Below are 14372 nucleotides of genomic sequence, written 5' to 3' on the forward strand. Positions count from 1 at the left end.
CTAATAGAAACAACTCGCCATCACCTCTGTTGCATCTGTGTCATACCTTGCTTTATGAAAAGAATGTTTTGAAACTAAACAAAGTGAGCATTTATTCAGGTCATATTAACGCTTTTATCTTGCAGTTTGACATTCTGTGTAGTGCCCTTTGTTCCCCACCTCTGTTTCCCTCCCTGCCTATCACACTGTCTTACGCACACACGCGCACATAGTGAGTCAGTCAGTCCCAGGGGAATGCAGCCTCTATATGGAGGGGTCCATTAGGTGTATTAGGTGGTGTTGAAAAGCGGTGCTGATGTGATGCTTACAAAGCTCCACGGGGGTGGTGGACATTTGATCTTCTCGCTGACCCAATCTGGCTCCAAGGCGGCTGCCTGGTTTCATTTATGGGATGTGAGGCGTTAAAGTGGGACCGTTACTGTTTTTTTTTTTTTTACTTTTTCAAGCGACATCCATGGCAATAAGTGGTCGAAACTGAACTGCTGCCATCTTATTTCCAAGAGGCCATGTTTTTTATTTTTTACCAACATTGGCCCTTCGGTTCAAAACACCACCCTACGCGATTAGAGCAGGATGTAAATATATGCAAATATAGTGCTTTTACGTTGAAATCAGCTTTTGAGAAAGTGCCTGAACATTGGCATGGCAACCCTGCGTCATCTCCTGAATTGGTCTAAAATATTGGTAGACCATCCCTGACAGCTGTTAGTTTGATGTATATTGTCATGAGATTTGCCATAGTATCAATTCCAACTTCCACAAAATTGTTATTGCCACTCCCAGAATGCAACATGGCAAAGGAAAAACTTTTTTGATATGTTACACTACATCGTCATTAATACAGGAGTCATTCCAGTGGACTCAGGGTGTTTTATTGTATTCAGGTTGCTGTCTTCTGCCTCTTTTCTTGTTTGCATGTTCACTGGGTTTAAATTGCACTTCTAGCACTTCCTTTGGGACGGTGGATCAGGCAATTTCCTGTTTAAAAAAAAAAAAAAAAAAAACACCTGGCGGGTGTGGGGGTGCTTTATAATCTTTAAAAGCCAACCCTTGGGTTCAGTAAAAACATCTGATGAATACAGAGTAGCTTGGGGAGCTGCGTGTGTGCGCGTGTGTATGTCCACTCTCATGGCCTCTGGCGGCTTGTGTTATAGCTGATATCAACTTCAACTGCAACTTCACCTCTGTCAAGGTCATAGACATGAATCGAGTAGTTTAAGGTTAGCTTTAAAGCCCCCCTTGCATTTAGATTGCATTGAATTTAGGCTTACTTTTACTTTCATCGATGGGTTTTTCCACTTTCATAGTCATGTATTTCTCAAATACCGCTCATCTGTGATACATACAGTAAGTATCACCAGGTAGAGCATTGGGGGACATTCTAAAACAAAAAATTATTTACAAGCTTTTGAAATTTACATCCATCCATCCAGCAATTTTCATACTGCTTATTCTCATTATGGTCCCAGCAGATTTGGGGCGAGAGGTGGGGTACAATCTGGTCCGGTCTGCAGCCAATCGCAGGACACTTGGACGAACAACCATTCTCACTCACATTCACAGTACACCTAAAGATGATTTAGTCTTCACTGAACCTACATGCATGTTTTTGGAATGTGGGAGGAAGCCTTAGCACCCGAAGAAAACCCACGTAAGGGAAGAACATGCAAACTCCACACAGGAAGGCCAGAGCCGAGATTTTAACTCCAAACCTTAGAAGTGTGTGACAGACATTCTAACTCAGCCACCACGCTACCCTGTTTGAAATTTCCTCTCCTCTTTATCGCCATAATTAAGGATGGACATATGAATTAATTCTCTCGATTGTTGATTAATCGTGTCTTGGAGCAATTGAGGCAAAATAGAATGCACTATACATGGCTGAAACCAGCTGTAAGACTGTTGATTCACTCTGCTAGTTTGTGCTCTAAAGCAGTGGTTCTCAGCTGTTGTCACCCTGGGACCCACATTTTCCTATTGTTGTAAAGTCACCACCCACTTTTATAGAAGTTAAGAACAATAAGGCATTTTTTTTAATTGTTTAAAAATAGCCTCTAAAAACACGTATACAGTATGTTATATTTTTAGACCCCGTTTCAAATGTGTATGACATACCACAAAAAGCACATTACTAGTTATGACACACTCTAGCCAGATGCTGAGCTGCACTGTATTTGTTTACGAGGTTTGTTTGGTATTTTGTTTGTTTACTATGTTCCTTGTGAGAACTTTGTACTCCTCTGTACTGTACTAAAAAAAATCAGAATAGGCATAGATGTACTTTTTTTACTAGCTGTCCACGACCCATCCAAAATGGGTCTGCGGTATTGTTCTGCTTAATACAACAACAGGAGTTTAGAACATTCACAGAGAGATTTGCCCATCCCGTTCAAAATAACAATTAATCGATCTATGAAATCTAGTCAAATGTCCATCCCTCGAGATGATAATATACATCTACCTATACCTATTTCTGTTTAAGACAGATTTTCATTACACTGCCTTCCAAATTATTATGAAAATTATATTTTCTCAGATTTTCCTAGTTTATACAAATGACATTCAGTGTAATTTTCAAGTTGTTAACAGTCAGAATATAATTCAAATGTTTTTGAACAAACCTCCCAATGATAACGGTATTTTTTTGAAAAATAAAAAACTTAAAATGCACTGTTCCAAATTATTCTGCACAAGAGTTTCAAGACGTTCAGGTTTTAACGAACTAAAACTTAAGAGATCAAATTGACAATCAAAAGCTATTTCAATCAAAAGCAAATAGGTCAAGTTACATTTTGACATAGGACCCCTTATCTGATAGCAGCTTCATGATTACATTCATTAAATTTGAGTTTTCGGAGCGTTACTGGTTGAATTTCGTTGAAATATTAATGAAAGCACGGTTCTTTGTGTTTGTGGCCATAGACAGTCGGCATACAGTCATTTGTATCAACTATTTAGGAACGTCTGAGAAAAATATTTGCAAAATAATTTGGAACAGTGTATTTAGTTTAATTTGTTCATTAGATAGTAAGTCTTTTTTTTCCTCAACAGCATTTAATCTGCCACTAGAATATTTTTAGAATCGTTTATTCCAACAATTAGTCTTGGTTAATCAAATAATCGGACAACAAGTTATTTTGCATTAACATTTATGGAAAAAGCATGTTTTTTTCCGATTAATTTCGATTGATTGGTTGTCAAAACTTTAGATTAAGCATAGATGTGCAGTATTTTGCCCATGATTTTTGGCTCATTTCAAGTCAGTTACTAACAAGTGTCTCACACTGTTGTGAACCACATTATTGTCTTCAAAAAGCCCTTCTGCCATTAATTCCTACCACTAATACAAAAGCTTTCAACAGCATAGTATAACTAAAATTGTAATACCACATCAACTTGGCATACAGATTTCGATGAGAGTTTGTCTCTATTTACTTTCTGAATTGACAAGATGGGAGTATTTGTGATTGTCCCTATTAGTCGTTTGGGTTTATGTGTCCACTTCTCTGTCTTCCAGGCAGAGATTGTCAAGCGGCTGAACGCAATCTGTGCCCAAGTCATCCCCTTCCTTTCTCAAGAGGTAAGAAAAAAAGTGCCTGTCGCTGTTAGTTAAGGAAGAGGTGTGTGTGCGTGTGTGGGGGGGGGGGACCGTAATGTGTTCTGTGTGGTGGATCGCAAGACGCAGCTGACAGGCATGGAAGCACACTCACATGTTCACTGCACACACACACAAACAGATTATCCTAGGTTTATCCCCCCTGCTCAGGATAGGCAGATATGCTCGAACCTATTAAATGTCTCCCACTAACATATGCAGGAAAGGGTACATGATTTGTGGTGCAAATACGTACAGTGTTTTAATAGTAATATGTTTACTATGGAATGCTTCTGTGTATGTGTGTGTTTAGCAGATAAATCCTTTCTCTGGAGAAATTGAAAGTGCTTTTGTGTGTGTGTGTGTGTGTGTTCGTGAAGGGGTGGGAACAGCAGTAAGGAGCGAGTGTGTACTCCAGAACTCTTCTCCAGATTAGCCCAGGATTAGGAGGGTTTAAAGTGGATTAGAAATAATGGCATTAGACAGCGGTGCTGCTGCTTGCTGCACAGCCCCGAGGCCCACAGAGGATGGAAGCAGTGAGAGGAAAGAGGCTTTTACTGTTTTGTTTGGATTTACAGCCACGCTTACCGGTTGTGGATTGTAACACAATCATATTAACACCACAGAGTCCCCCTATATGCACTGTCTGAAGGTGTTCAAGTAACATATTTTATGTTATGATATTGTCCTTTTCATTATTTTTGGGAGAGTTTTTGTTTTCACTCATTTTAGATCTTTCCTCCCTTCTATTGTGATGTTGTAGCATAATTGCACATGCACACTCAGCGATTCCATATACTGTACATTAAGGTACACCCACACAAGCTAATGTTGTATCAAATATTCTGCCTTTAACTTGATTGATGATGCCCACATTCATTTTGGTTATGTCCTACTGCGTGGCTACATTGGCATTTTGTCACATATTTGGTGCTTTATGTGCAGAACACTGGTCACAGTCCAAAAAACTGTGTACTGTATTTGTAACGGAGCTCGTGTTCTCAACATGAGGCAAAATTGCATCTTGTTTTTTCCCATTTTCATGTCACATTTAACAGTTGAATTTGAGCTGCCCTTATTTATTGGAACCTATATTAATCGGTGCATATTCATACAGAGTAACACAAATGAATTATAGATGACCATGCATTTATAGTATTACAATATGTGTATTATTAAATGTAGTTAAAAGAAATTCTCACACACACCTACTATGGCATAACTCAGGGCAGCAATATTCTACTCAATACAGCACTGGCATAGAAACAGGAGTTTAAAACATTGATAGAGAGATTCACCCATCCCTTTCAAAAATAAAAACTAATTGATCAATTAAATTTAATCTAATAGTATTACAACCTATAAAATGTTTCGGTGTATGCATATTACATACACAATATCCAAAATGATTAGAGATGGCTGTGCATTTATAGTTTAATAAAATGTTTATTATTGCAGTTTGCAACAGTATGTAAATGTACTGCAGGATACTGAGATGTTTTTCAAACATTTTGCCCAACTCATGTACCTAAATAACAAAAGTATTATTTTGTCCATTTTAAATGACAACCACAATAATAAGCATATTGTTACATAAATCTCTCTCTGACAGTGTCATTCACAACTCTTGATCTCATTAGGATGTACCCAATTAACTCTTCAGTGAGTGAATATGGCGTGATCTGCAATGAATTATCATTAAAAGCGACTGAAGATGTTTTTTGCCGCAATTGAAGGTTGTGTGGCATAGAAGCAGGATCAGTGGTACAGCAATACTTCAACCCAGCAAACTTGTTCATTTCCACCCCTGATAGGCTCTTTCATCTCTGGCCTATTTTCTGTGATGGTCCTAGATGAATCTCTCGCTTGCCGTTTGTAGCCGTCCTTCTCTACCTCGTTACACTTTGGATGACTTTGCTAGTTTGTTTCATGTTTCTTTGTGTCTCTACCTGATTTTCTTCATCTTCAACAACACTGTTATGGCAAAGGCTCATGAAAGTGACATCCTTTCCAGCAATTATAGACACCAAAAGGTTCAGATGGATTCAGGTATCGTTAATCAATGCGTTAAAATGTGACAAAAGAGCACACTAATTCCCCATTGGACACACCTTGTGGTATGGGCATGTCTCCTTAAATCCATCCAGGTGGTCCCTCATGGCCAGATCTCCCCTTTTCTCTTTTGTCACAGTGTCTTGAACAATGTACTTTCAAGTTGTAGCTTGCAAACGCTCAGTGGGTCTTTCATCAGAGGTTCCATAACCAGACGCCATTGGACTGATTTCTTTAACCCAATTTGAGATTTTCTTTCCCCCAAAGGAAGACTCCATACATGTTTTACGTGTTACACCTTGCACAGGACCTGCTCATGCTGTCTGTCATTCAGTGGTTCCTACTATGTTTAGGTTCTGGTAGTCGCATTAGCAGGTAGCTACTTGAGCTTTTCAGAGATGTGGGTTGTGGTCATTGAAAAGCATATCAAAAGTTATTGACCCATAGTTTGTGTAGAGCTGAACTTTTCGAGCTTTCTTGTTGGTAGTTTGAAAGGTGTCTTTATTCTTCAGAGCTTCAGTCTTTGCAGGTTCTTTCCTTCTTTGGTTTCGACCACAACTCAGGACTAGGTTGTCATTCAAACTGGGGCTTACCTGATTACAGTAACTCGAAAGTTCCTTTGGTTTTCAGTTGACTGGGCAGCCCGATTAGATTCCTTTTCTGGCTTGAAGTGCAACTAAAAAGCCTAATGAACAGACATTGATGGATATGAATGTTCATGAATGTCTCACAACTGGACCACATTGCTCGTGTTTTCTATAGTAGGGAGAGATGAAGCTGCATATATTGCAATATAAATATTTTTTCCCCCACACCTACTCTACAGTGCATCTAACAAGCTGCATACTTTGTTGTTGTCAAGGTCATACATTGATTCACTGATAGTAGAGGTGCAACTCTGCATTTATTGGGAAAGTGTAATTTGGTCTCTGACAGAGTCCCAGGACTTGTCCAATTACAGTATATTCCTACTGTATGACTAGTTGTCCATGGGTCTCCTTTGTACGTCCTTTGTTTCCTTCATTGAGCCCACCGGTTTTTCAATGCATCTTCAACACCCACCTGTCCTGATGTTTCCCACTAACTGTGTCTTAATTTTGTCACAGCATCAGCAGCAGGTGGTGCAAGCAGTGGAGAGGGCCAAGCAGGTCACCATGGCTGAACTCAATGCCATCATTGGAGTGGGTGCTAATCTTTCTTTTTTTTTTTTACACACACACATATTGAAATCGGGCGGCACGATGGACGACTGGTTAGAGCGTCTGCCTCACAGTACTGAGGAGTGGGGTTAAATCCCTGGCACCCGCTTGTGTGGAGTTTGCATGTTCTCCCCGTGCCTGCGTGGGGTTTCTCCGGGCAGTCCCGTTTCCTCCCACACCCCAAAAACATGCATGGTAGGTTAATTGACAACTCTAATTTGCCCGTAGGTGTGACTGTGAGTGCAAATGGTTGTTTGTTTGTATGTGCCCTGCGATTGGCTGGCAACCAGTTCAGGGTGTACTCCGCCTCCTGCCCGATGATAGCTGGGATAGGCTCCAGCACGCCCGCGACCCTAGTGAGGAGAAGCGGCTCAGAAAATGGATGGATGGATATTGAAATCGCATTAGAAAAATATTTAGACCCTTTTGTTGTTCTATTTGATGTTAAACATAAAATTTTGTCATAAATACAAATGCACAGTATGTTGTACTTTCATATAAAAATGTATTTGTATCTGTTCTTCCAAATTTCTTTTTGTCCAAATGCAGCATTAAGGGGCGCTTCTACGAAAAGCCGTTTGAGAATTTATTTAGATATCCTTGAGCTCAAGGTCAATGTTCAGATGCTTTTTTTTTGCCTCAATAATCAGACAATTTAGCACACTAGTAGAATGACTGTCATTCTCGTAACATTTCTTTCCACTACTGCATTACATTTCTGTATACTATTGTAGTGTGTGGTTGCTATACTAATAGAACAAGTTACTAATGAAGCAGAACAGCATTAGCTGACATCTGTGTGCTACTCGAGAAGCACTAAATGTTAACTAGTAGAATTTTCTAATGTCACTATTCGTACTTGTCGCACACATAACTTCAAATAGTTTGCAGTTTTGCCTTCTAGTAACATGTAATTTTCCTAATAGTAGGCAAAAGTTGTCCCACTAGTCAGAACAAAGAGCGTAGCAGTTTATGGACCTTAAGCTGAATATCAAGCTTACATTTAAATGACTGTTGAAAATGTTTTCTACTACTGCCTTCCACTACTGTATGATATCCCTGCTGACTAGTAGAGCAGCTTTGGCATAGTAATAAGACAATTGTATGTTACTACTAGTGAGGCAAAACTACTACTGTTTCTACTTGTAGGATTCAGGAGTCTATTGGTATGTGACACATGCCTTGTAGTTGGTAGTGGTATTAATCCAGCACAGTAGTTTAGTAGTAAGGTTTAGTTGCATACTGTTTTGCCAAAAGTGACACTCGTAGGGTTGCAAAGGCGTGAAAATATTTCTGGTACATTTCTGTGGGAAGTTAAAATAGGGAATTTTGGAAATATTCCAAATTGGAAACTTTCCATGGGAATTTAAAATTCCAGAAATTTTACGAACCTAAGCACTAGCAGTGTAAACAACGTTAAGATACAGTTATTCTACTCGTGCGCTGAATTGTCTGACGAGTCGGGACAAAGCGTGTGCAAGTAAACGGACCCAGATCTCAAGGATGTTGAATAAATGCTTAAACTGCTTTCCATACACCTCGTGTGTGTGTGTGTGTGTGTGCGCGCTTCAGCAGCAGCAGCTCCAAGCTCAGCACCTCTCCCATGGCCACGCCATCCCTGTCCCGCTCACGCCGCACCCGGCGGGCCTTCATCCTCCCCTGCCCCCCGGCGCTGGTACTGCAAGCCTGCTGGCACTCTCCTCAGCCCTCGGCCATCAGCTGCCCCTCAAAGATGAGAGGAAACACCAGGATAGCGCTGAAGAACACCCAAGAGGTAAATCCTCCGCTACTTGTGTGCCGGTGTTGCTTTTGTTATGTATGCTAGTTGATGGGGAACGGTATTTTGTCCCAGAATGCATCTCTAGTTCAGTTATCCAACAAAAATGCTTCTAGTTTTAACTAGTTCTGTAGAAATAGACGAAAAACTGATTTATGCTAATTTACTATGGTACCTGTTGAATGTTAATGATCTGCTTGTCATTCAAAGGTACACGATTAATTACGATATAGTGTTGCCTTATGTTGCATCAGATAATCTTCCTTAAGGAGGAGAGTCAATCTCACAAATCCCGCCAATTAGCTGTGTTTATCTCTGCGTTTCACATTAGGTTGACATGATTACTTTGCATGGTGCTCATTTTGAATGTTTTGTTTCTCTTTTTCTTGGCATCTACCTCCTCAGAGAGAGATTCTGTGAAGGTAAGTCCTGCATCCACTCTCTCTGTCTATCCGACCAGTTTTCTTCCCAACGTTTCCAACTCTTTCATACAATACCACTAAGTCAATCAAGTCATAGGTTGGTAGATAGGTACTGTAGGTAGCTTGATAGATAAATAGATAGATTGGTTGGTAAATTGATTTGATCGGCAGATTGGTCAACTGTTAACTAGGTAAATACTGTATCAAGATGACATAAAAGACCCTATTTTCACGACCATAAGGGGCACTTAAAAGTCTTAAATTGTCTCCAAAATCTCTAAATGTTGTTGTGTGACTTTGATGAGCGCTCCGCTTGACTGACTGGGAGCATTTTATGGCGACACGCTGCTTATATAGAGGAAAGGCAGACGTGACTGAGGACAGCATGCGGACGTTAAAGGCGGAAGGGTGCGCGTGAAAGAGGATGCTAAAGGCACGTCACCAGTAGGTATATAGCGCCGGTATGTGCAGTGTGCAAAACATCCGTTTGGCTAAGGACCCCCGAAAATGGCATCTACAAAGTGACACTCACAAGCACAGTTTAAACTGCAAGCTATCCGTTAGGAACATAGGAATCGAGCAGCCGCGAGAGAATTCAAGATCAGCGAATCCATGATTTGCAAGTGGAGAAGGCAGGAAAACAAGCTTCGCCAAGTCAAGAAGACGAAGCGCCGCCATATGTGAATGGATTGTGGATGCCTGGGCTAAGGTATCTGCTTTGACTGTTGTCCGAGCTTTCGCGAAAGCCGGCATCATTGCTGAACAGCCCCCCGGCAACGAGACTGACTCTGACAATGATGAGAGGGAACCCGGCATGTTTGATGGAGAACTTGCCCGGCTGTTCGTTTCGGATACAGAAGATTAGGACTTTGATGGATTTGTGGATGAGGATTGATTTAAAAAAAAAAAAAAAAAAAAAAAACTTCAATAAAGTACAACCTAACTCAGTTTTGCTCCCGCTGCCTTTTTAAAAACATGCGCTAGCATCCATGGCAGCGTATGTTTTAGCGTGCATGCATGCTACCTTATGTTTTAAGCTAGCGTATGTTTTACCATGCCTGCGCCCAATAATACAGTGCACCTCATGTATGTGTTAAGTACAGAAATAGACCCCATAACTGAGACTGCGCCTTTTAATACGGTGCGCCTTATGGTCGTGAAAATACGGTAGATAAGGCCACAAAATTTGACCTTTAACATATATCTGCACTAAGCACAAACTTTATTTCTAATACCAGCATTTAAACATAAACTTGTTTTAAAAATAAAAGTCCAATGTGAGATTCAGATTAAATTTATTTTTTAATTCATTTTTGACTCCTGCATGGGACCCAGCCAGAACGGGTCGCATGCAGCCCAACAGTTTAGAATCACTGATACATAAGGACATCCATCCATCCATTTTCTGAGCCGCTTCTCCTCAGTAGGGTCGCGGGCGTGCTGGAGCCTATCCCAGCTGTCATCGGGCAGGAGGCGGGGTACACCCTGAACTGGTTGCCAGCCAATCGCAGGGCACAGACAACCATTCGCACACACATTCACACCTACGGGCAATTTAGAGTCTCCAATTATTGCATGTTTTTGGGATGTGGGAGGAAACCGGAGTGCCCGGTGAAAATCCACGCAGGCACGGACGGGGAGAACATGCAAACTCCACACAGGCGGGGCCGGGGATTGAACCCGGGTCCTCAGAACTGTGAGGCTGACGCTCTAACCAGTCGTCCACCGTGCCGGTTACATAAGGACAATAAAATCATTTTCACTCGTGGTGGCAGTACTTCATACACTCCACTTGTCAATTAGTCTGCAGATTCATGTATGTAGCGCATGCAGTGGACACATCGGCATACACAAATTAATCCCACTGCAGCCGTGTCAAAAACTTCACTGCACAATGAGGTATGTTTCTTGCTTATAAGAACCTTACGGTGTGACAAGGGTAATCTGCTCATCCAACAAAACTCAATGCAGCTCAGTGAGGTCACAATTCAGCAAAATTCAGAACAGCTTGCTCACAGACACATTATCAGAAATAGGCAGCTAACAAATATTTACTTGGTTGTATAATTTCACCCTTGATAGGTGAGCAGACACTCGTGAGATCCAACTATTAGTATACAAGCAATTAAAAGTAACATTTCCAAAATATGTCCCCTTTAAAATGTATCAGTGCTGATTATATTAATTAGGTTGTGATGTTTCTGTTCTCTGATCAGTTTTAAAGTGAGTCTAGGGTTTTCGCCTCAGGTGTGTTTTAAGATTCAGTGATGTGCAAATGGAGACAAAAAAAAAAGAGCAGCATGGTTAGTGAAGGAAGAAAGCGCCAAAGACTAACGTTACAGCTTGTAGTAATTAGTCCCTTAAGCTCTGCCTTTTCCCAAGGCAAACGTTTGGTTTGTTGAATACTCAATGAGCAGATTAGCATTTCTTTATTCCAGCCGCCTGAGCTCGACTGGTGAACACGCACACGCTTAGCAGGCTGCGTGTTCACTGATGTTTGGGAGTTGGAGACATGAGGAATGCTTAATACGTTATCTCCTGCCCCCCCATGTAGTCTATCCTCCTCCACACACAGTCACAGCTGTAGGCACTGTGATGGGAGCGATTAGCAGCGTACGAATGTGTGCGGGTGTGTGTGTAACGTCTTCTCGAATCGGTAGCAAAAATAGGAAGACCAAAATGATGAATGCCTTTCATTAGCGCCCTGTGGGAGTGGAAACACACACACACACACGCACATTTAGAGATGCTCTTTGACATGGCGGCCAACAGTCAGTTCATGAAACCAATAAGCCCCTTGTCAGCGGTTTACAGTTGCCTTGGCAACAGTCCACTGAAACGCATGAGTTTCTGTGGCTTAATGTCCTTGGTGTTCGCACCTCATACACTGATAACGCTAACGTGGGTGTAAACAGCACATTGCACGACATGTTGGCCATACAGTGTTGTTACTTTGGTGTGTTAAGAGCTGCAGGTCTTTTACATTTTGTCTTTGTGGTGAGACTTAAGTTAATTGTAGGTTAGTTCTCAGTATCATTGACTGGCAATTAAGCAATACCTCTTTTTTCCCCCACGGTCCATAGTGTGTATTTGCTGGTGGCAGGATATCTACATTGTAAGTGTATTAATAGTTGTGTTGAGACAGTGTTAGGCAAGTGAGTGTGAGATGGATGAGAAGATGATGGACACACTAACTGACTTGACCTTCAAGAATAGAAGCTGATACTGAGGAAAGAAATGCAGTAATCAATCTTGAACCCCCTCAGGATTTATTGTTCCGCGCTCAGTCTGATTACGTCAACATACCACTAAATGAAATTGACCATTTTGGAATGATTTTGTTAACATTTCCGTAATGCATCAGAGACAGCCAATGGCACGATGGCGAGATGTCAATTTTGCAGGTTGGGGGGGGGGGTGTCTTCCTCTCCTGGGAGTGCATTGGGGTGGGGTGGGGGGGGGCATTGGTTCCCTGCGGCCTCCTCCGGATGATCGGTTGTCGTGGTGCCTCGGTGGGGCCGGCGCACCGCCCTGGGTTATAATTTACATAATCACTCCGACCACAATTTAGTTGTACAGCCCGTTTTACAAATCAGTTGTACAGCCCATTTTACAAACCTTGTACTGCATGCTTCTTCTCCTGTACTTGTCCTGTCCTATCTTGTCTTTGTACTACTGCCCCATACAACACTCCTATCTAATGTGTCATTGTTCTATGTTGATATGTAATTATTTGCTTTTCTCCTCTTGTTTACAATTAGTGCTTTGTCTTTTTTTCCTCACTCCCCTCCAGAAACTTTGTTCTGTTCGACTGATCGACTCTGATTCTGAATAAATCTCAATTGAAATACTAAGAAACCACAGCGGCAGCTTAAAATCTCCACTGTGACACAGTAAAACTGTTCTGGCATAAAAGGGATACAGATCCTCCGTTCTGCTTGACCGAATATCCGAACAGGAAAAAAGAAAAAAGGCGATGTCAATTACTATTTGATAAACCACAACTTATGAACTTCCTGATGTGCTAAATAGAAATTTCTATTATTTCTAATGAGTGCCATAGTTTTGTTCAGGCCTGATTAGGTTTTAGTGCTGAAATTGGTGAAGTAGAAACAAATAATGACCTCCACTCTAATAGACCCACGCACACAGTCAGACACATACACATCTTCGTCTCAATTAACAGCCTGGTAACTTGAAACAAATGGCTCACCCCAAATAGGTGCCTCCAATCTCTTATCCTCAGGTAGGAAAAACAGGGTTTGCGTGTCAATAACTGTACTACAACTGCTGACCAAAACAGCAGCACCCACCGAATTGAGAAGGATTGAAGTGTGCAGCTGCCACTCATGTTATAAATTTAGCCCCTTTGCAGTATTAAAGATGAACTTCAATTAGATGGAAATGTGTCTTTTCTGCCAATTGTTTCAGTCGCCTTGGTGTACACTCCATAGTGGTGTGTGCATCCATTTTTGTTCTTATGTTCTGCTATCAGGCCCATTCTTCCTCTGTCCACATTGCCCACTGTTTTGCTTTTTCTCTGCATTGTTATAATAGTCTTTTATTACAAATGATTGAAATACACTTGTACAACTAACAGGTGGGGTGTGTAATCTTGTTTATTCAGTAAAAATTCATTTTCCTTCACGTTTCCATGAGCTAATCTCTAGGCTAATCTAATCAGTGTGGAGAGCATCAGTCTGCTTCATCGCACTCCTGCATAACACTTCAACATTGTTTGCACTTACATCGAGCACTAAAATGTAAACATGACAAGTGTTACACATACACAGGCACACAAGCGCCAAACCTTGCTTCTCCCTCCCAGGATTCTTGTCATCAACACTTGCATCACGGCAAAGGGCACCGGAAAGGTTACAAGCGTGAGTTAGTGGAAAGGTCGAGTTAAATGTCCTGGTTTATTTTTCTTCTCTCTGTTGGTCGGCTGCGGGTGAGAAGAGCTTCCCAACGAGACGGCAATTGAGAAGGTCCGAGTCATCGGGAGGGATGAGCGAGAGGAGAAGTGTGCAATTAATGTTGTTTACATTCTCCAGTGCAACTATTCAAAGCCTTTTTTAAAAAAAAAAAAATTAAATATGAGAAATGTTAACGAACTACTCCTCTAGACCAGCCTTTCCCAAGTTGGCTCGCCACCACTCCTGTCACACAAGAAAGTCACTTAAAAGCTGACTCTACTGCAGTCTTAATGTCATCATTAATAAACAATGAGAGCCAAAGACAATATAACAGAACTACAATATGTACTATTGTCCCTTGAAAGGTCCTACATTGGCTGGAGCGGCACATTGTTATTGTGATATAAAACT

At 41.2% G+C, this 14372-nt stretch overlaps 1 protein-coding gene across 4 annotated transcripts in view; it reads left to right on the forward strand.

Annotated features, from left to right (window-relative positions):
- The window catches only part of LOC133400009 (transducin-like enhancer protein 4), a 36654-nt gene that overhangs the window by 10474 nt on the left and 11808 nt on the right, over positions 1 to 14372 (forward strand). The window contains exons 5-8 of one of the 4 annotated variants that reach the window (XM_061672124.1): positions 3518 to 3580; positions 6754 to 6828; positions 8419 to 8620; positions 9029 to 9045. In XM_061672124.1, the coding sequence (XP_061528108.1) occupies positions 3518 to 3580; positions 6754 to 6828; positions 8419 to 8620; positions 9029 to 9045 (357 nt within the window). The remainder of the gene's footprint in view (positions 1 to 3517; positions 3581 to 6753; positions 6829 to 8418; positions 8621 to 9028; positions 9046 to 14372) is intronic. The other 3 variants (XM_061672125.1, XM_061672126.1, XM_061672127.1) reach the window with 3 other exon arrangements.

The sequence above is a fragment of the Phycodurus eques genome, chromosome 3 (genome assembly GCF_024500275.1).
Source record: "Phycodurus eques isolate BA_2022a chromosome 3, UOR_Pequ_1.1, whole genome shotgun sequence".
Lineage (NCBI taxonomy): Eukaryota > Metazoa > Chordata > Actinopteri > Syngnathiformes > Syngnathidae > Phycodurus > Phycodurus eques.